Here is a 24,301-nt window from a genome sequence, read left to right as displayed (position 1 = left end):
ACACTAATAGGTAGTAGTTAGTAGCCAAGCAATGATGTAAAATAATTTAAAACAATCTAGGAATTCACATATAAGTAAAACTTGCTTGTAACATTATATTTTAATGCCGAGACCTGAAATAAATGTCTGCATCGTAATGTTCCCCCACTTTCCTACCTATTCATTTCTCAGCCTTTTAAAGAGCTGGTAAAGTGAAACTGCACTAAACAACTTTCATCATTACCTGTCGCTGAAGAGGTATACAGAAGATTTAGTGCATGAGCTACAGGCCAAGATTAGAAAGCCCTTATGTGCTCTCCCCACCATAGCTGCGGCACAGGCACCTGGAACTTTTCAGGCACTTTTCATGCCTTCATTCCTCTGCAAATGCTATTTCCTCTTCTTTAAATATCACTCAAAGAAATACCCATCCTTCAGAACTCAGCTCAAATGAAAGCTTCTATAAGTAGAGGACGTGTCCCTAATATCCACTCAGCCAGCACCTTGCACAATACCAAGCACACAGCAGGGGAGAAAGAGTCACTGTTCAATAGATGAATTATATTTTTAATTCTCTGTTTAGACATCCCACAGGAAATGTGAGAATTAACTTCTTATCACTCCTCGTACCCAGTACAGTACCTGAGACAGTATATGTTTATTGGTGGTTTGCTAAATAAATAGATTCTCTTTTAAATATTTTTATACATTCAATAAACATTTGTTACTGGGCAAGCACAGTGGTAGGCAGTGGGGATACAGAAATGAAACAATGTAGACAGATCTTTAAGAAGCTCAAAATCTTGTAGGGAAAATAGACAAGAAAATCAACAATCACAGTGCAGAGGAAGTACTTTGGACAGAAGCACACAGAAGGAATTGGGGGCTTAAAATAAGAGGTCCCCCAAATGGTATCTGGCTCTTATATGTTCAGTACAACAGAACCCTACAAACTAAACTTTATATAATATATAATAATATACAATGTTCTTTTTCAAAGTTTCTACAGAGGCTTTCAGGAAGAGTAGATGACAAAAATTATACTTCCTAGGACAATATCAGTTAAATACTCTTTTTCGCTTCAGCCTCCAGTCCTCATGAAAATTTGGCATAAAAACTTTAAAAAGGAATTTTACAGGATATGTATGAAACAAAAATGTTGAGTCTTTGGCTGGGTTTACTGCAGACCAGTGAAAGAACTGCTTGTTAAAATTTCAGCCAGCAAGACCGCAAAATAAAAAAGTTTCAAGACTCAAAAATACAAATAATCATGGCCTCAAGCATTTGCCATTTTTTGAAGGTAGAGGATTTACATCTGGCTTTATTAAAACACAGACTGCCTGTGATTAAAATTACTTTGAGGCTAACCCTATCATCCTTATGATTCTATATTAAAACTTTTGATATTAAAAATAAAAAACATAATCTGAAGATTGACATAATTTATCCTTTATATTTAAGACTCGTATTTTTAATAAATAGAAGATATTCATGTGGTAAGAGTCTGCAACAATTTTAAGCTAAAGAATACTAACATTCACAAAGAATACTACCATTAACGTACATATATAAATATAGAGAAACATATAAACAAACCTAACAGTGAACATAAGACAAGAAGTTGAAGTTTCAGTGCTTAAAAATGAGCTACCGAGACCCTAAACATAGAGTATAAAATCTCTGAGACCAGCTAAGTATTTTTCACTGGTGGCTCAGTAAGTAAAGAATCCCCTTGCAATGCAGGAGTCCCCAGTTCAATCCCTGGATCAGAAAGATCTTCTGGAGAAGAAAATGACAACCCACTCCAGTATTCTTGCCTGGAAAATTCCATGGACAGAGAAGCCGGTGGGCTACAGTCCATGGGGTCACAAGAGTCAGACACGACTTAACAACAAAACCACCAAGTATGTATTACATTTGCTTGTATCAAAGTCCTCAGCAAAATACTTAGAAGGCAGAGTTTAATATTTGATTGTTAAGTCTCAATGTATAATCTAAAAAAAAAAAAGACTAATTCTCAGATTGAGAAAATAATTCAATAATTCAACGGGTTTTCAATTTTTGAAACCTACTATTTTTTTCTAACACCATATCCAATAAACTAGTATACTCTTAAAAAACATTATTTTGGAAGTTTTAGTGAAATGGCAACGAAATATTTGGTAACAACTTTTGACAAAATACTAAGAATAAGATTTGGAAACTTTTATGGTTACTTGCAGAGCTATTAGAGGGAATGATAGATCTAAAGCAACAAATGCCTTCTGAAAACAAAACGTCAGGAATATTTTTTATGTTGTTCCTATTAATAGACTGATTTCATCAGAAAAATCTGGACAGGGAAAACTCTCTTCCACAAGCAGCTAAAGTGTTCTTTATGGAAGAGAGGTATTTACAAGCAGTTTATTAGTAACAAGAGTGGTTTCATGGCAAAATTCTTTCTATAATCCTCAGTTTATTACATACTAATCATCATATTGGATACCAATCCTCATACAATTATATTTCTCATTAAAAGCAAATAATGGCAGTATAGCAGTCATGAAATTATTGTGAATTCTGGAGTAAACATAATTATTGTACTAATCAGGATCCTTCTGAGAGTGAAATGGGACGTTACTAATGATTTTACTATGACAACAGGCATAGGCTGGTACCGAACCTGAACCAAGCACACTAGGAAGTATGCTCATCCTTGTTTTAGAGAATAACACCCTAGTTAATATACCACTGTTACATTTTAAAATTAGATTACAAATAAGACTTGAATAAAGATGGAGTAAACATCAACATTTCCTTACCAAGATCAATGTATTTGGGATCCAGAGGTGTGCCAATAGAATTACACAGAACTAGAACAAACTGTGAACAAATAAAACAGAAAGTATCAAAACCCCTGTTTATGCACAATAAAAGAAATAATGCTTAACAAACCACGCTTATCTCTTTTTCAAGTATCACTAACATAGAAAGAATTGATAAAAATTAAATACAAAGAACAGCAAAGATAATCTACAGCACAAAAGTAAAGAAATATAAACTAAAATTAAACTAAGGCTGATTTCTACATATAGTGGAACACTAGTTTTTAAGAGACCATTTAAGAAACACAAGTACACTGACTACATTTCATTATTTACATTTCTAAAATTGCTGATCAGCTATAACTTCAAAACTCATTTTTATCCTATAACCAGCTAATATAAAGGCTAACTTAATTTGTTACCATTGCACCAAATGTTTCCATCTCGTTCTCCTCCTTTGAAGCAATATATAAATGACATGAGAAATTCAGAAAAATTCAGTTAATTCAGGAAAAAAAAAACATTATCCAACCCACCGAAAATAACTTAAACTGCTAATGATTAACATATACACAAATAATTATCAATGATTCCTATTAGGAAAAATAATCAAGCATCATGTATATTTTACATAAGATAATTCTAATGATAATTTCATTTTTTGCTGTTAGTCATCTTCTCCATATCTAGTACTAAGAATACTATTTTACACAGATGTTTTTCTGATTAGAATAATATTTTCAAACAAGCCCATTCTCAACGTTCTATTTATGCACCGATGTTTTCTTTTCTCAGTGTCTCAAAACTTGTTTAATCTCACAAACATAAGCTAAACGGTAAAATACCATGATTTACTCTTCCACTGCTTAAACTTGTTTACTGCCACAAGATACAAGTGCTTTACATGCTTATCATTCACATGTTCAGCTGATAGTTTAAAGAACCGAATGAGACTTCTTACAAAATCCCCCCAACTTCCCATTTCTTGCTGCCAAGAGTAATTACTTTCAGCTCCTGTAATTCACTCTTTCGATATTTACCTCCACAAGTGTAAGTGACGTGTTTACAGTGCTGCTTCTTGCTTCATTTTGTTTCAACTTGCGACATCATGCACCACCACCCACCGGGAAAACTAAGCATGCGACCCTCTTTCACCCTTCTTGCCCAGCCTCCCACCTCACATTCTCACCCCTCCATCTTTGCACTATAACTTTGTTATATCAGAACTTAGGGCTTACACTGGTATTACAGTTCAATTTTTAAACAACTTTCATTTTTTTTAAATTCAGTGACTACATTATTTTGGCTCCATAAATGCTATTCACAGCTGAGTCAGGTACATGATTTATTTTCCTCTCAAGCAAATTTTGCTTTCCCTGTTGTGGATAATTGCCTTTATTTTTTTCTCTTTGCTTAGTTTTCTCTGTATTTAATACTAACTCAAGTCCCCCATTATCTCCCAGTTACGTATGTCTCCCCTCAGGAGCTCAACCACATTAAAGATTGTATTAATTTCATCTTGAATTTCTTCTGGAGCCGCGTGGCCTGCTCTCCTTTGGTGATCCACTCTGTCAGCACGTGCAAAACTGTCAGCTGGTACCACTCCTCACCACGCTCGTCAGGTGACCTTGTTTCTTCCTCTTTCCTGGTTTTTCATTTTGGTGAACCATATCCTGAAGTCCCTTCTGAAGTTAAGGAAGCTCAGAAGGTAACTTTTTGGTGATCTCGTGCATCTAAAAACGTCTTTATTCCACCCTTATATTTAACGAACTGTTTACCTAAGGTATGGAATTCAAGGTGGGAAAACATTTTCCTTCAGAATTTTGAAAGCAATTCTCCAAAGTATTTTAAGTTGACAAGTCAAATGCTAGTATGATTCCTGATCCCATGAAATCTGTTCTGGAACCAAGCGGGAACAGAAGATTGGGGAAGGATTCATTTAACTGCCTTGTTTTCAGCAAGAGTCCCTCTACGCTTCCCTATGCTTAGTGCCTCTCGGTGCAGAGACTTTCTGTATCCTCTCTGGAGAGCAAACCAGTCTCCCTGCGAGCGAAAAGGGCAGCTGTTCAGAGGCTCAGAGAGGGAGGGAATCTAGAAATCTGCTTCTTTATACACCCTTTCTTTTTCCCCCAAAGTACTCTCCTGCATACTCTTTCTCCTACCAGGCACCACCAAGTCCCACGTCTCTGGGATTCTGTGATACAAACTGGTTGCTTTTTCCCTTTCTCCACTGATAGAGAGAGGATTCCACTTTCCTGGGTCTGCTAAGGTAATTACCACTAATCCCCCTATTCTCTAAACTCCAAAACTATATTGCTGTTTCCTCACCCTTTCTGGTCCCTGAAGGCTTGTGGCTTTTTAAAAAATACCTTTCCCTTTGTTTCAGTGAGTTTCAGGAGAGAACAGAGCCAAGTGTGACTGTTCAAATGACTGCTTTCAACTAAAAATTCTATGCTTTTTAGTGGGATAAAATAACTTATCAAAGACACTGGTAGTCCTTTTTTGAAAAATGTGCATACTTCTGCAAATATTTAAATGGCTAGCAGGCTTTCTTAAAGGGCATTATTTATATTATATATTTTATGTTATGAGACATTGACTTTTAAAGCAATATAACTCCACATGAAAGTACATTTCTGAATGTCAAAACTACTCAAATTGTTATAAATGGCCATTGTTACATAATTTCTTGAGCCTTTGTACTAGACATCTGGTTTTTCATTTTTACTTATGGAATTTTAAATTGGAAAAGGACTGTGGTATTTTAAGTATATTTCATAGACAAAAAGCTTCAGTACCAGTCAGTATAAACTGCCAATGGATTAACTGATCAGAGAAAAAAATCAGGGGACAGAGAACCAATGGAGCCACAGAACTTTCCAAACAGAGGTCTAGACAGACCTGGCCAATAGACCCAACACTTTCTGTACCTGCCAGCAGAAAGGCTATGCTTGAGAAGATAGATAACTAGAGCCCAATTCAGCCAAGTAGATAAACCCATCTAAGTTTTAAGATATCAAGGAACACCTACCTGAGGGTGATTTTCATCAGCTTTTGTTGCCAAAATGCAGAAGTCTCCACAGGTAGTAATAGAAATGAGACTCTTCACATACTTGACATATTTGTCATTGTTTTTTGTATCCCAAAAGGTAACACAGTACTCTGGACGATCACGTCTGGTATAAGCATAAACTACGGTGTTTGAGCAATAACCCCACTAGGAAGAAGGAGGGAACAGAATGAGGGAAGTGGGAGGGAAGAGAAAGGATGAGAGAAAGAGCAACTAAAGTTGGGAAAGCCACATTATTATATTTTCTTCCTCTAGAAATATTGCAGGTATGTGTTTTATCAGTGCTGACAAAAGTAATCCTTTAGAAATAGAAAAGACAGGGACTGAATATTCAGCTTCATATCTCTTCTCCCTAAAATAACAAATCTAAAAAGTAATAAACACAGTTTAAAAAAAAAAAAAAAGGCACTACAAAAATAAATTGGGCTTAACTTTCCTCATTTTAATTTGTAAGATTTAAGCTTCATTGGTGAAAGTTTCAGATTTTTCAATAGTCAATAATAGCCGTGTGGGGAACAACAGCAAGAGTGATCCCTTCTGAAGTTCAATTCCAAGTCCTGAAGCCAAAATTCAAAGACAGTTGCTTTGCCGTTTTTCTCTCATCCACATTTTTTATATTTGTTTTTTATCAGAGTAGCATATGCACACAGTTTATAGTCAAATAACTCTGCATGGTTTATTTAACACAAAACAAAATGCAGGACCCCCTCTGCCTAATTTCCTCCTCGGGGTAGTCAGTTACAACTCTTTTAGCTGAAAACTGTTTGGGTTTTGATTTCCATACCATATGTGTATTGATTATAGAAATTAGAGCTTTCCCTCTCCCGACAAATTTATACATAAGTTTGGATAAATTGATGTTCAGTGTCAACATTATTAACATTGTCTTTACTGCTGTTTCGGGGGGCACACTGACACTCTTGGTACTCCTTATATACAGTATTCCAGAAAAGCTTACTAGTTTACTAATTCTATGCTGTTCACACTGAAAAGCCTCCTTTCAGCTGCTTTCTAAAACAAAGTAGCTATGAATATATGCAAAATATAGAGACTATACTTTCAACCATAATAAAATTATATAATAAAAAACATCTTTTTTTTTACAACTGCTCTTAATACTCACCTTATAATCAGGTCGAATATTTGCAAAATATATGAAAGAATCAACAGTCAGTGCAATTTTCAGTCCACCTCCTTCCCAAGATAGTGCAGACATATGCTTTCCAGGAACCTTCAAAGTACCCAGATGCTGAAAAAAAAATTATATTTAACTAAAGTATCACAATTAAATAAAATACCACCTATCACTTCACGAAGATCAAAAGCAGTACAAAAATTATTTTATGAAAGGTTGTTACATACTTCAAATCATTTTCCATTTTTATAATGAAAAACAAATGTATGATAGGAGAAATTAACAAACTATAGCCAAAGAATTCAGTATCAAATTTCATCAAATCTAAGATGCCAGAGATTTAAATATGCATCTTTATTTTTATGTCCAACTTAGGAAAAAAAAAAACACAGTGCTGCAAGTTAAAATAGGAGAACTTTGATTTTAAGATGCATCCCAATTTAGGGTTGGAGAGAATTGTGCTTCTTAGATGCAATGAAATCTTGGAGTAGTAAACTCAGTCCTTAAGTCCTGCCTCTTATTCAGCCTCCACCCACCCTCAACAGCCAACCAGATGCCCAGCCTTTTGCTTTCACTCCTTTCCTTCATCACAACTGCCTTCTTTCTTGAGTGAACTATCTAGTAGCTTCCTAACTACAATTTACCTTTTGCCTCTTCTTTCATTCCCACCCTTCCAATTCAATCCCTGCTACCATGACTATCATTCTGGAACACCAATACAATCATATCCTAGTCTGCTTTTAAAAATGTTTAATACTTTTTCAAAATCAGTAGCTACCCCCATCACACTCTCTGGAATAGTATACAATGCCTTTCCCCCATCTGCCCAAAACTCTGTGGCTCAATACCCTACGAGTTAACCATAGTTACCATGTTCTCCTCATGAGGGAACTACTCTGCCTCCATTCCCTTGGCCCATATAATCTCTCTTCTGCTGAAATCTTTTCCCCCAAGACTCCCCCATCCAACTATTCTTTGTCCTCCTGGAGTGCTCCTATTCACCCTTTAAGATACATCTTAAATATTACTTCCTGCCTTCTTGCCTCCCTCTGTGGTTCCAGAGAATTTAGACAGTGAGCTACTTGGCAGCACTAACTTGCTCATATTCACTTTTATTTCCCTATCCCTTAATAGATTCTTTGGTAAACAAGTGCAAAAAAATTAAAAAATCTATCAAGCAAATAAATGCATAATGTAATCAAATGAATTTCTTTGTATATTGACAGTATATTTAAAGGTTAAATTAGCAAATGAATACAAAGATCTTTTTAATGTAGCCATAGAAAGAAAACATTTTTAATCTATGTGTATTTCACAAAACAGTATACTCCCCAGAATTTTCATAAATTATACTGGTATCCCTCGTTCTTCAGCAGATATGCTCTAAAATCAAATTTAATATATTAAACTCCATTTCGCCATGGCATCCAATGAGTGGGGTGGGGGTGGGGGTTTAGTTTTAACCTAGGAGGGTGCACTCTGTCTGTCCTGCTGCCTGTATGAAGCCGGAGGAAACAAATAGGCTCTCACAACATGACTCTCGGTACTGACACCCACACTGTGAGAAGAAGACTGCCATCTCATTCTGCCAACATGGCAGGGGGTAGCAGCAGCAAGGACAAACAACTGACTTTTAGGAGCACTCACGGAGTACTGCGGTAGGCATTTTCCCACTGCTACCTCCTTTAATGTTTACAGTAGAGTCTTGAGGAAATAAATTAGCTGAGTCTTAGAGGTTAAGTAACTTCTCTGAGTTTAACAGCACCGTAGAAACAGAGTTCAAAGCCAAAGCCAGGCCAGACGACAAACCCCACGCTCTGTCATCCCCTCCCATAGCTAAGACCACACTGAAAAGACCAAAAGATCCTAGCTCTCAGAATCAAAAGTGAACTCTTCCCTGAGGTTTTCCTTAAGTTGACATCTCTAGCTAAGTTCCTTCCAAGTTCTTCCCAATAACACAGATCCAAAAATAAATACCTCATATATTCACTTATTCAAAAAATATTAAGTGACCAAATACCCCGAGGACTAGGCTAGATATTTTTAATTACAACTATACCAAAAGCAACTTACAGTTTTCAATTTAACACATAACACGGTGATTTGCAAGATAAAGCATATGGGCCTTTGAATGCATGTTACCTAGAGAAGGCTGAACTAACAACAAGCTGAATAATACAGTGATAAATAAGCCAATGGCAACAGATGGAAATAACCAACAAAGAATGTGAATTTAAAAGAAGGCTATAAATAATGAGATAACTAGAATTCAGATTTTTAATTATTTAGGAACCTTGAGAATTGCGCTTTTGTTTTTCCTTAGCTTTTAGCATCTACCAGAAATATTATTAGCTGATAATGAACAGAGACCACCTACACTCTAGAGAACATTCTACTAGGTAACTTTCAGCATCATCTGACACCACTGTTTACTCTGACAGAAATTATTAAAATACAGAAAAAAAAAATACTAACATAGTAAAAACAACTGGTACAGACTTTGGTATAGCCAAAAATAGAAATTATTGAAGTTAACGGTGAATTTATAAAAACCAACAGGATATCCAAAAGAAACTGAATATAGTTTACGGTTAGAAAATAAAATAGTTAAAAACTTACTAGTTACTAAGTTTCACTTTCTAAATAATTTAAAATGTATAACATATTAATTCTACTATTTGATATTTATTACTGCTTTAAGAAAATTCTCTTTGAAAATTAAATTTATTAATAGTAATATTGAGAAGTATAGTATTTTTTAATGTATTTATTTTTAATGTAATAATTCCTAAGATTCATTCTTAAGATAGATTTTCTTAAAATAAGCAATTATTTCACAACAAATTAAAATAGAAGTTCAGGAGGACAGACTGCTATGTATATTTAATACCTATCCACATTTAATATATCATGTTAAAACCCCCTAAAATTAATCTGAAACATCTAAATTACACTAAAAACAACTCAAAAACCACCTGTGAAAAAGATGCATATGCGTATTACAGAGAAAATATTCTCAATAACTATTCCCCAGTGATTTCTTACATGAAACATCTGGTTTTCTAAATGTAAAGATTATAACATAAAATCCATGATAAAATGAAGGCTTATGAGGATATTAATCAAAGAAATACACCTGGTAGTTGATCATTTTTATTTAAAATGTCTCTTTCAAAAAAAAGTGACCCATGTATACCCCTTCCTCCACTCTTTCTTCCCCTACCTTATTCACTGGATATTTAAATGGAAAGAAAGAAAGAGAAAATCTTTAATGAGACATTTACCTCACCAAATGGAGTATAAAACTGCACAGTGTTTACATCTTTGTCCTGAGTGATGGCCTTCTGGGAGCCTGCCACTGCTAAGACGCTGCCAGCATGGTTCCACTGGATACTTACTACATACATGCCAGTATCAATTAAAACAGGATCTAGTCCAAAACAAAAGGAATTATGGTAGAATATTTAGCCAAGAGAACTTTTCATAATCTTAAGAACAATTTTTTAAAATATTTTTTTAATTCTCCACATTTAAAAAAAAGAAAAGTTACATACTTTGGTCATTCTCATGTCTCATTATTTGGCATCTCCCATTGTCAAAACAGATGGCGAGACAGGGGCAATCTGGCTCCACGTAACCCTCTGTGCCATGGTACCAGTGAATTCCAGCAATGCTGACTGCTCCAGTGACATTCACTAAACAATTCAGCTTCATTTTCACCTAAATAAAATCAGTGAGCTAGTATTTTGTATTTGAAAACAGTAGTATGATTAGTGTGAATAGAGTATTATTATAGAAGGCACACTGAAATGTGAAAATCTGGTTTTGAATGCAAGCTCCTTACTGATTCACCAACCATGGGCAAATCACTTCACCTGAGTTTCAGTTTTCCCAATTTGTAAAATGAGGATTAAAAAAAAAAGTAAAAAAAAGTTCATAGAGTTTTGTGAGACTCAAATGATCAAAGGTATACAAAAGTGCTTTGAAATTAGCAAAGTGTCAAACAGCAAATAGAAATATGTAGATATTGGTTATTATCACTTCCACTGAGTGGATTCATGTGATGTCTTGACCCTGACTAAAAACAAATCACCCCATAAGTAAGGTCAGAGATCTGCCATAGCTAGATCTCACAAAGCCTGAGCTTTCCTTGAGATTCTATCCTAGCCTATTCTATTTTGCTTTCTTTCCAGGACCTGATTTTTGTCCCTTACTGTATAAGCCTGCCATCCTTTCGACAAGCTTTAATATCTTGCTACAAAAAATATCTTTGGTATCTCATGTAAACTTCAGCTTTGGATCCAGAAGACACAAAGGTTAACTTCACATCATCCTACCCATCATTCCTCAGTTTCAACACACTGCAGTTTTGTCCTTTCCGGCTGCCAGAAAATCAGAACTAAAAGCACTAATTTACCTTGAAGCAACACAGAATGTTTTCTTAATAAAACAAATTCAGGAAAAAAAAAACCTGAATTAAAGACTATCTTGATTACACAAATTATCATAATAAATAAATGTGTGTATACATATTAAAATGATATACAAAATAAGCATACAAAGTTATAAAAATAAAAGTATATATATGCGTACCATAAAATTCCCTTGATTATCATAAATGTGTATCTCTCCATTGGCCATTCCAAAAAGTAAGGCTTTACTATCTGCAGACCATGCTACATGGCATAACTGCACACCCTTCAGGTCTTTTCCCCAAATGCGATTCCCTAAAGCAAACATAAAACAAAATTATTTCATTAAAATTTCAAGGTCATGATTCTCTAACAACTGCTCTAGAAATCTTGTTTCCCTAAAGGGCTCTCACATTCTTCATAGCATTTATTCAGTCATTAGATCCTCACTGAGCACCTACTATGTGCCAAACACCCTACTAAGCATTTGAACTAGCAGCTGTTTCCAACTCTCTCCCTTCTCTTCTAAATTCTGACTCAGGACCTTACTCCCAATTAGCAGAAGAATTCACCTTTTACTTTGGAAAGAAAATAAAAGCTTTCAAAAAAAAAAAAAAAAAACCCATTCCTACTTCCAAACATTCAGAACACAAGTGAATCCACACTTACTCTTTCTGCTTTGCCTCCTAATACAAAGGCAGAGGTATGTCCCCAACAAGACACCAATCTAAAGTGAATCCCTCTACCTTTCTCTGATCTAGTCCCTCTGACTGCCAATGCAGGAGACACAGGTTCAGTCCCTGAGTCAGGAAGATCCCCTGGAGAAGGAAATGGCAACCTACTCCAGTATTCTTGCCTGGGAAATCCCATGGACCGAGGAGCCTGGTGAGCTACAGTCCATGGGGTCACAAAGAGTCAGACATGACTTACTGACTAAACAGTAAGACTTAAAATAAGTGATTCTTAAATGTCATCAAATTGTACAGCAACTATTATCTCTTTTCATATTTACTTTTCTGTAAGAATGCTAACATATGATAACATTTAAACCTCTAAATATCAAACCTTCAGCTAAATCCTGACCTTAGCTCTGGGTGTAAAATGCATTACCATCCACTGAACCAACTATCACAGCCCCATCCTCGTATACGATGCAGATCTTCTGTCCATCAGCGTTCCAGCTCATGCTTCGAACCACTGACTTATTTCTGTTGTTGATCATCTCCTCATACCAAGAGCCTGTATTCACAAAGGAAAACAAATGGCAAGTCAAAACTTTCACATCTGATAAATGGTACTTCAGAGTTGGAAACTTACCATAAAATAGACGATGGGACAAATAACTGCAAAGTTTTCCACAACCCAAGACATTAAACTACAAAATCTTCAAATCCAACAGAACGAGATGAAAAAAATAACTCATAGCTTTACTAATAATTGCTTCAAAGATTATCAAAGAAAACACAGTAAGTGCCTATCCTTTTTCTCTTTTTTCTATCAATTAAAAAATAAAACTTCAAAAATAAATAAATAAATAAAACTTCATTTGCTTACAAAGGGCCAAAATGAGTGATTTTTCTCAAAGACTGGTTTTTCCCACTTGAGTGCACCTCAGATAATAAGCAAGGAAAAAACAGAATAACCACAATTACTGCATAAGTATACCCAAACTCTCCAATGATTAATTGTAGGCATGTTAAATGTAAGCATATTATATAAAAACTAGAAGACTGAAAAAAATTTTAAGTTCACATCACATCAGTGATATCACATCACTTAACCTGAGTGACAAAAACATTCTTGTATTTATTTACATGGGGTTGAAGTGAGATGTGACTTGTCTCAAGGTATAATCAAATGTGAGGCATATCATAAGGCTATTTTGTTTTCTTTTTTTTCTTTAAAAGGCTTTATTACATTCCCATACATACAATTCTGGCCTAAAGCCAAGCAAGTAATTAAGTAACATGGAAAAACTAGTCAGAACAGGGTATTACCCATCAAGACTGAGGCTCAGAGAGGACCCACTCTAATCTCATGTACTTTCACATTCTACTCCCCACACATACATACACAGACATAAACTTCAAAATACTATCATGTAAGAAACGAATCGCCAGTCTATGTCCAATGCAGGATACAGCATGCTTGGGGCTGGTGCATGGGGATGACCCAGAGAGATGTTATGGAGAGGGAGGTAGGAGGGGGGTTCATGTTTGGGAAAGTATGTACACCCGTGGTGGAGTCATGTCAACGTATGGCAAAACCAATACAGTATTGTTAAGTAAAATAAAGTAAAAATAAAAATTTTTTTAATTAAAAAAATATAAAAAAATAAAAAAATAGATGAGTTTGTGTATTACAGCATATTTTAATTAAGAATTTTTTAAAGGTATATACCCTAAGCATTTTTAAAACCACACACATGAGCTAAGGTACCCTTTTCATTCAAAGATGATGCCTACAGGCCTCAAGAGAACATGTATTATGAGTTATTTTTCTGGTAACAGTGATACACCTAAATTAATCTTTCTCTGACTCTTTCAACTCTGGGCAAAAGGCACCAATGTGGAGCCAGCAGTCAGAGCTGAGATAAAAATCTATATCCATGAAGGAAAAGGAAGCTAACTGACTCATTAAAGGAAATGAATTATTGCTTTTGACTTCTTCATAAATGTGTTTTTATCTACTAAACTAACTTCAGTCACTGACAACAGAGAAATGAATTCTTATTGGAAACTTGAAAAAAAGAGCTATCTCAAGCAGAAACTATTCTGCCAAGAATCTAAGCTCAGTTTGAAGATAACCAACAGTCACATAATTCACTTTCTTAATGCACGATCACAGTTCAAAAGAAATAAGGTTAAAGGGAAAAGTAGGAATCCATAAATTTGGAAATATCACCCCCGTGAACTCCTACTGCTGGTTAAAAAGGGTCTATTTCAAAGATGTTATTTCTCCGTTCAACTACTGTGATCCAAACTCCAATCTGTGGAAGATTAAATAAGGTGTCTTAATATACCTTTATATAACATCCAAACAATGATAAGCCCATTTTGGTCACTGGTAGTCAACTTCTGATATTGTTCATTCCATGTTACAATTTGAACAGAACCTAAAAATTTATAAAAACAGTTTAGAAACTAAAAAAAAAAACAAAAAGAAGCTACAATTAATTTCAAATTTATATTTTTATAATAAATGCCGAGAGCATGTTAAAATCAGTACCATTTCTGGGCAATTAACCAGTCTAAAATTACTCAAAAATGTTCATAGAACACAGTTACTATTATCACTTGTTTCTACAACAATGCCTAATACTAATTTTCATGTTTATTCCTATTTTATGCCAGCTAAGGGACCAATTAGGATCAGCTATAAGAGCTGCCATAGATCTGATGACAGATACAAATGTAAGTAAGATTTACCCAATTTGCCTGATTCCCAAGGACTATGATGCCCAAAGGACATCATGCTAAGTAATTTTTTTTTTCTTTTGAGGGGGAGGTATTTGTCAAAGCAATGTCTCTGAATCTCTCCCCCTGCACCACACCTTGTTTTCTATTCTATTAGTAACACACTCTTGAGCATATCTTAAACCTCCGGGTTATGTGAACAAATGTGTTTTTTCAGTTTTTCAATCCCTGAATACTTTATTGTATACTTCCTAAGAACAAGGGCATTCTCTTTCAAAACCATTTTACAAATGAGAAATTTTAACACATACACTATTATCTCCAACCCACGGTCCACATTTAAGTTTTATCAAATGTCCAAATAATGTCCATGGTAGATAGCTGTTTTTCTCATTTCAAGATCCAGTCTAGCATCATCCAGTACATTCAGGTGTCATGTCTCTTCAGTCTACATTAATCTGGGACCATAAAACAGACTCTTAAAAAGGAGGGCATCCTATCCATAGACAGATAGTATTTTTAATATATAAAATAATAGCTACTTTTTTCATACCTATTGAAGATGCTATTTAATCATGTGAAAGTTGTTAAATGACTCTAGGCCATGGCTAAACAGAAGTGATTACTTTAAATAAGACCATCATTTAAACAATGACATTTCTGCATTAAGGAAGTAATTTCTTGGAGAAGGGCATGGCAACCCACAACAGTACTCTTGCTTGGAGAATCCCATAGACAGAGGAGCCTGGTGGGCTACAGTCCTGGGGTTGCAAAGAATCACACACAACTGAAGCAACTTAGCACACACACACAAGTCATTTCCAAGGCTTCCCCGATGGCTCAGCGGGTAAAGAAACAACCTGCAATGTGGACTGGACCCCTTGGCTCCAGGAGACTCTGGTTGGATCCCGAGGTCGGGAAGATTCCCTGGTGAAGAAAATGGCACCACTCTAGTATTCCTGCCTAAAAAATTGCTTGGACAGAGGAACCTGACAGGCTCCAATCCATGGGGCCACAAAGAGTCAGACATGGCTGAACGACTAAGCATACACACACAAGTGGTTCTAAATACCTAAAAATACTATTCAAATATGATTTAAAATTTTACATGACTCACCACTATGACCTTCGAGAGCCTGATTCATAGAAAGGTTACTAGGGGCTGCGAGACCCCTCAATTTGGTATCATCTGAAAAAACAAAAACAAAACATACTATGGCAAATATATAAAAGTGACAGATTATAAGATTTATATATTTCTTGCTTTTTTTCCTATTCCCAAATAATATTAGAATAATTTTTTAAAGAATGCCTTATTCTGACCTATTTTTCCCATGGTAGAAATATGGATAAACACGTACCCCCTTGCAAGATATTATTCTGGTGAAATAAAGCAAAATGTATAAAAGAAAACTTTTTTAGCATATTAAATATAATTAGTAATTATTATTGCTACTTATTCCTTCCCAAAGACAACAAAAAAGAAGTATTTATGATTTTAGATTGAAAACTCTAAAGCAAAAGTGAGATCAAAAAGCAAAGATTTGGGAAACTAATTTTTATTAGATTTTGCAGAATCTTATATTCATTCATTCATTCAACAAACATTTATTGAATGTCTACACTCTGCTATGCACTGAGGAAGGTTCTGAATACAAAATAATGAAAAAAAGGTCTTTCCCCCTAGAAAGCTTATAGTCTACTGAGGGGAACAGATATTAAATAGACACTCACACACCCACATAAATATATATGCATATATATAAAATTGGGCTTCCTTTGTAGCTCAGTTGGTGAAGAATCTACCTACAATGCAGGAGACTGGGGTTCGATTCCTGGGTCAGGAAGATTCTCTGGAGAAGGAAATGGCAACCCACTTCTGTATTCTAGCCTTCTGTATTCTAGCCATGGACACAGGAGCTGGCAAGCTACAGTCCATGGGTTTGCAAGAATCAGACACAACTTAGCAACTAAACCACTACCATATATAAAATTATAAAGTGGGAAAAGCAAAAGCATAATAAGAGACAGGAAACAGACGGGGAGTTCATTTAGATTGGAGGGAGGGAGAACCAGGGAAGGAGCTCTGATCAAATGGTATCTAAGCTGAGACCAAGGGATAAACTGGAAAAAGCCAAGCCAGTTACGGAAAGGGGGAAAGTATTTCAGGCTAAGATGTAGCAAATGCAATAACCCCTGGGTAGAATTTTAGAGCCTTTAGCAAACTGAAAGAAGGCCTATATGGTTAATAAGAGGAGAATGGCATAAGATGAGGCAGAAGTGATAGGCATAGGAAAAAATTTGTAGTCTTTGCAAGAAGCAATGAAAAGTTTTTATGTTATCCAAAGTGCAATGTAAGCCTTTAAAGGCTGTTTATTATTTGAAGTGACTTTTTCTGTTGGATTACTAATCATACTACAGAGAAGAATACAGTAATATAAAATGTCTTCTCAGTAAATGAATCTTCACTTAGAAAATCTGACGCACACGCACGCGCGCGCGTGTGTGTGTGTGTTAGTTGCTTAGCCATGTCCGACTCTTCGCAACCGCAACCGCATAGACTGTAGCCCATCAGGCCCTTCCGTCTATAGGATTCTCCAGGCAAGAACACTGGAGTGAGTTGCCATTTCCTCCTCCAAAAGGAACTATACAAAGAAAGAAAGTGAAGTCGCTCAGTCGTGTCTGACTCTTGGCAACCCCATGGACTGCAGTCAACCAGGCTCCTCCATCCATGGAATCTTCCAGGCAAGAATACTGCAGTGGGTTGCCATTTCCTTCTCCCAGAAAATCTGATAGTCACATGTAAAATACACCATTTGAAACATTCATTTAAAAATACTAATTTATGAAAATCTTAACAATTTGTGAGAGTGGGAATTTTTATAAGTTGATGCTGAAGAAAATTCTCCTTTCAGATAACATGTATCTTAAAGTTACTATGAAATATATTCTTTATTCTGAAAACAATCTCAGAGGAAAAAAATATCTGAGTTCCTCTAAAACCATTGGTTCTAACTATCCAGTTACTGTCTTGGTAGCATGAACAAGAATACACATATATAACATCACAATCATTTCTCAAACAATTAGGATAGAATAAATGTTGTTGACATACACATTAGATTGAACCTTGTTTTTTTAACAGTGGGTTCTCTTACTCATTGAATCGCTTTAAAAATGTACCTACACACTTAAGCCTTATTCCAGTTCTAAAAAACATTTCATAAAAACATATTTCTTAACTTATAGCACTGAAAATCCATTCTAATGCCTATAGTCACGGTCACTATAATCAAGTAAAATTAGTGATACGTGATTCTAAGTGTTTGCCGGACCCAGCACATTTGAAAGTTTGAAGAAGCAGTTCCATCCTTCCATTGGCTTCCATGGTCTGAATTCAAAATTCTGCATCACACACATGTTTTCTATTTGTTAAACCATGAAGTGTAGCCTCTTCACAAAACATATTTTGACACACATGAGAATATGTTTTTTAAATTCTCCTTTACACGGTAAACAAATAGCTTCCACATCTGAATATTGTCTTTTGCTAGCAGTAACTCCAGAACTTTATTATGCAGAAAATATCTGCAAAATCTATCTGAAAGCTCAGATATCCAAAAGAAAAAAAAAAACTCAGAAGTTTTCAGTGAGGTCAAGTAAAGCCACCAAGATTTCAAGACTCCACTAAGTTACATTACTAAACTCCCCACAGCCAATAAGCAAAGCAAACTGGCATGGGAACAAGCATCTGTTAATACCAACAGAATTCTTCTCAAAGCATCAATAACCCTTGGATTTGAAAGGCATGATGAAAGGAAGCACCAATAAAAGAAGGCATTTGAAACCCATGAAGGGAAATTTTGGAATGAAATCAGCAATTCCAACCATTCAAAGTATCTCCCACAAGCTCAAAAGATCCAAAGGATTTACAAAGGTTAACAGTAATAAAGTCACTGAGAATGAGAGGTAACAGAGGAAACAGGAGACCCTGCTCAGAACACGAGGAACCAAGCACACTGAGTCTCTGAGCACTTTCATCTTGGGAAACCTGGCTGACGTTCATAAACATCAGTTTTCACATTTCGCATTCATAAAAGTGGTCAGCAGCCCAAATGCAACAGAAATTTGCATTATGTGTTGCACGGTGAGTTTGACAAGCAGGATCGAAATGTGAAGAAGACATTTTTGCAACACTTGAAGAGATGGTGGGATTCCGAGAAGGAGCTGCTATAAGCTCTACAGACTCCCAGGCAGGATCACTCAGCTGCCTGGCGTCTCTGCATGACTGGCTACAAGTGACTATGCACACATCCATGGGTACAGCTATGGGCCCCTGACCTGCTGTTTCTGGAGCCTGGGTTCGCAGCACATTCTTTAAGTATGGAGTTGGTCTGGATTATGAACATCCCTAGAACAAAAGCAGGAAGCTTCGAGTGTCAATCTCACTGCATCAGAAAGCTGATACTCCCACTGCCTGCAGATCCTGGAGGGCTGTGCAGATGGCTACACAGGTGGGTTGGATGGTCTTGGAACACTTCTTCTCTGACTCAAATGCCTGTTTTCTGGCAATATTTCCTCTCATGAAGATGAGTAGACTGCGCCGTCTGCAGCAGTGGCAAGAAAAGCAAGAGATGCCATCTCCAGTCAGGGCCCTTCTCCTCAAATTCCACCACAAGCAGCTCTGGCCCCGGCTGGCGTCCCTTTAAAGATTGTTAAAAAGGAAATGACATGACCTGGTTCTTTTTGTTTTTGTTTTTGTTTTAAGATCACACAAGAAACAGGCAAGAAACCATGAAGCTGATTCTCACCCAGTTGAGGTGAGAGATGATAGTGGATGGGACTAGAGAGGCGGAAGGGGACAAAGGGAAAGGATGGATTCGATAATCTGGAGACAGAAGCATAGGGCTGTTGATGAAGGTGATGTTAAGAGGGGAAGAAGTGGGCTTCTAGCTTGAGCAAATGGGTGAAATTTAACATATTTACTGAAATGGAGACAAGTGAGAAAAGATATACGGGAGAAGGTTAAGAGTTCAGTGTGAGATGCCTGTGAAAGATTCTTGAGATGTCCAAGTCTGATAAATCAGGACTGGGCTGGAGAGATATATTTAGGAATCGTCATTCCACAGAGGGCATTTAAAGCCATGGGAATGAAAGGATAAGTCTAAAGAGAATGTGAAATGAAAAGAGCCCAGAAGCAAGTTCTCAGGAATTCCAAGTTAGAGGAGAATCTGGTAAAACAGACTGAGAACTTATGAGCAAATAAAGGAGGGGATAGCAATATGTATAAATATAACAATAATTTAAAACGTTGCAATTCTCTCTTTGTCTTGAAAAAATAACAGTTCAAGAACCAGTCAAATGTGCATAAGGACCAAAAAACAAAAAGCCGCCCATTAGATTTGTAACATGAAAGTGGCTGGCAAGGGAGAGAAAAGAGGGAGAAAGCAGACTGATACTCAAAGGAGAGAGAGAGAGAGACTAAAAAAGGAATAAAGGCCCTGAGAAGGTGAGAGGAGGTAGGCTCCAGCAAAACCTGTGCAAGGTGGCCTGTGAGAGAACACTACCCACCTCCCCATCTTAACCTGAGGTAAAAAGCTGGGGACAAACACTGGCTCTATCGGTTCTAACAGTTCCTTTCCTTCTAAAGCAAGAGAGTGAAAACTGGGAACACCACTACAGGGAATGCAAAGCAATGCAAGCCTTCTAGAAGGTAAACTAGCTAAACATATGAAGGACCTTTATAAATCTACATGACCTTTGATCCAGTAAATTCCACTTCTAGAACTGTATACTAGAAAGTAATTAAAGGTTCATGTAAAGAAACATGTTTAGCAAATATATTTCGATACAAAGATATTGTTGGAAACAAGTCATGTGGATACATCTAAATATCCAACACTAGAACTGGATATATATAAATCATTATACCAACAAAATGGAATACTAAACAGCCATTAAAATAACGCTAGAGTAGGTATTTTACTGATGTAGAGGACTGTTATACTATATGGAAGAATGATAATTATTTAGCTATTCTGTAGCCAACCACCAAAATGGCGCTTACAAAGCCACATCTTTAGCATATCACAGTGCTTCAAATGTACTCAGCAATCAATATCTGGTGATGATTACTGGAGTAATATTAACTTTATTACTATCATATTTAATAAAAATAGTTGTGATAACAATAGACTGACATTTTAAGACTTATCCAGCCATATTTCTCATATTTCTCTTTCAACATGATTTACACTCATTATTAAATGTTAAAACAAATAATTAACTCCATATTCCAAGCCATTCAAGAATCTATTTTTCATCTTGCTCACAAATTTCAAAGAATATTCTAACCACATTTCATCAGAAGTGTATAAAAGGAAAAGAAGTAATTTTTTCTTGACAAGCCTTCAATATTAAGCATAATAAATCCATTTATTAATGTGACTAAAACTTCCTACATATTTTAGGCAAAATAAAAATATGTATATGTACATGCACATATGTGCATATACTTCTAAGTATTTGAGAACTGTAACAGAGACAAAAGTTATTTTCCTTTAAGACAGTTAAGAAAGCTAAAGCATTGAGAGATTACATTACTAAGCAACAGAAGACAAACTCAAATTGGTACATAAGTCTCTACCTTCCAAATCTGCTTTTTATATCATATAATTAACCTAGCACATCAAAACAACTATTATCTCTTTGCTTAGGCCGTCCATGAGCCCTCCATGTAGTGGTTAAAAATGAGGCTTGAAATTGAGACAAACTAAGTTTTGAAAGAAGAAATTTTCACATATTGCAGTATGGGAAAGTCAAAATGGTTTATATATCAACTTAAACTTCATGCTAACTAGAACAGTCTGTTTCTTAGGCTATCAAACATATCCTGTATATCTGCTTTAACCATCAAAGAAAAGTGTGCACTGTCCAGAAGTAAAGAATGTCCATTCTAAAGACAGAGATCCATGTTGCCCTTCCTGGGACATCAGTGCTAGTACTCCTTCAGTGATGAGGCTCCCTCCCCAGAAGCCAAAGCCACACTGATTCACTGCGTAGGAAGCAAATAAATTCCTCAAAAGAATGCACCCTCCCTGTTATGTTTGATATTCTTTGTTTGGACAGGAGATAAAACCATGCTAAAAACCATCTTCTTTGGAATAGTTTCTCAGAATCATCTGAGAGGCTGCCTCCCTGGCTACAGTTCTCCATTTGGATGAAGTAAAATTCTTTTATATTCCTTTTATTAAAATCTCAGCTGTGTCGCTTATTTCCCATGTGACCTTGGGCAGGTTGTTCATTGATCAGCACCTCAGTTACCTCATCTGAAATATCTACCTCTCAAGATTACTGTGAGGTCAAATTAGACGGTGAAGGTTAAACACACCAGACATAGAAAGTGCTCAATAATATTTACAACTATCACTTCAAAGCTGTAAAACAGTGTTACTCAAAGTGTGGTCTGAGAACCAGCAACACGAGTATCACTACAAATGCAAATTCTCAGACCCCATTCCAGTTCTACTCTGGGGCTAAGTTCAGAAATCCATTTTAACAACCTCTGCAGATGATTCCTATACCTGATAAAGCTTGAGAAGCAATGCTGGTAAGAAATCCAAAATGTAACTTAGTTCAAACCCTCATTTTACAAAAGACTGGACTAAAATCAAAGATATTCAGAAACTTGCTGAAATATATTCAGAAGTCTTACGGCAGAGCCGAGGTTCCAATTCAATCTCCTTATCCAGATCTCCTATATAGATCAGGGACTGTTTAGCTCTCCAACCTAGAGCAACACTAGATAATAAAGAAATGTGAAACTGTGTGCTATGATTCCACAGAACTAGAAAAAGAGAAATCAAGCTGTAAAACACAAGAGACTTCTTAATTAAACAATTTTTTTAATCCCATGTTCTGTTTTTGAGAACTAAGTGCATAATTATTAACATATCTGAAAAGCAGAAAGAACAACACAGGCCTGTAAATAAGCTGCCAAAATGTGAGATTTTTGTGACCTTACTGAAAAGGTGATTCACGTCATTTTTATTAGACTCCTAATAATACAGCACAATCAACAACATAGCACAAGACAATATAATGGATTATTCTTCATTCATTTTCATTTGCCAGCTATAATTTCAGCAAAAGCTACCTGAGGTTTACATTCGATATTTTCTGAACTTCCTTACAAAAATATTCTAGAACACCCCAAAATGTTGGGGTTTTTTTCCTTTTGGAAGAATTAGAATTGCATACTGACAAATACTATAAGCAAATCTCTCTGAACAAATGATTTTCCCTTATGTTCAAACATCTGGGCTTGCATTCATTTACCTGTCTGTGTCTCCAATTTCAAAACTTTCAGTAATCCATCGTCACCACCACATGCTATGAATCCTTGGTCCTTGTTCCAAGATACACATTTCAGCTTCACGTTATTGGGCATGGCAACCTGAAAAGCAACCACAGCCACTCACAACTTTTCACGAAGGGGTTGGTAGTGAGTCTACGGGAGATGAAGGCTGCAGAAGAAACGGTCTTGCAGAAATGTGAACCGTTATGAAAATAAGCATAATCCCTTTAACTGCCCGGGGCCCATTTGGGAAAAAAACAAAGAACTGCCCACAGAAGAAGAGCAGTGACCGCACAAAAAAAAAAAAAAAAAAAAAAACCAATGAGGGTGACCTGATGAATTTTTAAAAGGCAGGGGAGGTAAAGGAGGTATAAATGTCTACCTCCAATCCTTATTCCCTTTCCACACACACTCTGGCTGCCTTTTTACTACTTTTCTCCTGCCCAGCGGCCCGTGATGATCCAACGAGTTTAAATTAGATTCTGATGAGCAACAGGTGAAGTAGAAAAAGATAGGGACGCACACAGTGATCTGCCCTGCGGGGCCTCCTAAAGGACCTAACCATGGGCAGGAATAGGAAAGATCTTGCGAGAGAGCGGCTGGCTCCGCCAAGGACTGTGTGGGCTCAGGAACCGGCAAAGGGAAGTCCGAGGCTGGACCGCGCAGGAAGGTGAAAGAAGGGATGGCGAAGCCTGGATCACTACGCATAGCCTCTCGGGCAGAATGCCGGAATCGCCTACAGGTTGAGAAACCGGAGGAGGAGCGAGAGCGAACCCTGGGAAACTCACTTTCTTGCTCAAGTAAAAGAACATCCTGGAAACCCCGAGAGGACGACCCCAGCAGTCAAAGCCCGCCACGGGAAACCTTCTAAGCTGCGAATCGCGAGTACCAGCGGCTCTGGGAAGCTCTCGTCGCCCTGGCAACCGCCGCCTCCCGGTCGCATCCGGGGCGCCGAAGGGACACTTCCGGCGCCGCCCGTGCATCGCCGGGCGTAGGACGCCTGCGCGGACGTCGGGGTTGCTGGTGGAGCTGTTGTCGCGGGCCCAATGCGGGGTTGGAGCTGGTGGGTTAGCTTCTGGGCTTTCCTGCCCAGGGACCCGGCTGGCGCCGCGACTGTTAGTTCCCTGTC

At 36.8% G+C, this 24,301-nt stretch overlaps 1 protein-coding gene across 1 annotated transcript in view; it reads right to left on the bottom strand.

Annotated features, from left to right (window-relative positions):
- The window catches only part of WDR35 (WD repeat domain 35), a 51,432-nt gene extending 27,358 nt beyond the window's left edge, over nt 1-24,074 (bottom strand). The window contains exons 1-12 of the mRNA XM_052648696.1: nt 23,961-24,074; nt 23,154-23,271; nt 15,934-16,005; nt 14,423-14,515; nt 12,511-12,639; nt 11,582-11,715; nt 10,543-10,708; nt 10,273-10,418; nt 6,977-7,102; nt 5,815-6,000; nt 3,206-3,238; nt 2,781-2,841 (exon numbers count right to left, since the gene is read on the bottom strand). Coding sequence (XP_052504656.1) covers nt 2,781-2,841; nt 3,206-3,238; nt 5,815-6,000; nt 6,977-7,102; nt 10,273-10,418; nt 10,543-10,708; nt 11,582-11,715; nt 12,511-12,639; nt 14,423-14,515; nt 15,934-16,005; nt 23,154-23,271; nt 23,961-23,984 — 1,288 coding nt within the window. The 5' untranslated portion in view covers nt 23,985-24,074. The remainder of the gene's footprint in view (nt 1-2,780; nt 2,842-3,205; nt 3,239-5,814; nt 6,001-6,976; nt 7,103-10,272; nt 10,419-10,542; nt 10,709-11,581; nt 11,716-12,510; nt 12,640-14,422; nt 14,516-15,933; nt 16,006-23,153; nt 23,272-23,960) is intronic.
- Nucleotides 24,075-24,301: the final 227 nt, after the last annotated feature.

The sequence above is a fragment of the Budorcas taxicolor genome, chromosome 11 (genome assembly GCF_023091745.1).
Source record: "Budorcas taxicolor isolate Tak-1 chromosome 11, Takin1.1, whole genome shotgun sequence".
In the NCBI taxonomy this organism is placed as follows: Eukaryota; Metazoa; Chordata; class Mammalia; order Artiodactyla; family Bovidae; genus Budorcas; species Budorcas taxicolor.
This window is presented reverse-complemented; position numbering and strand designations above follow the sequence as displayed.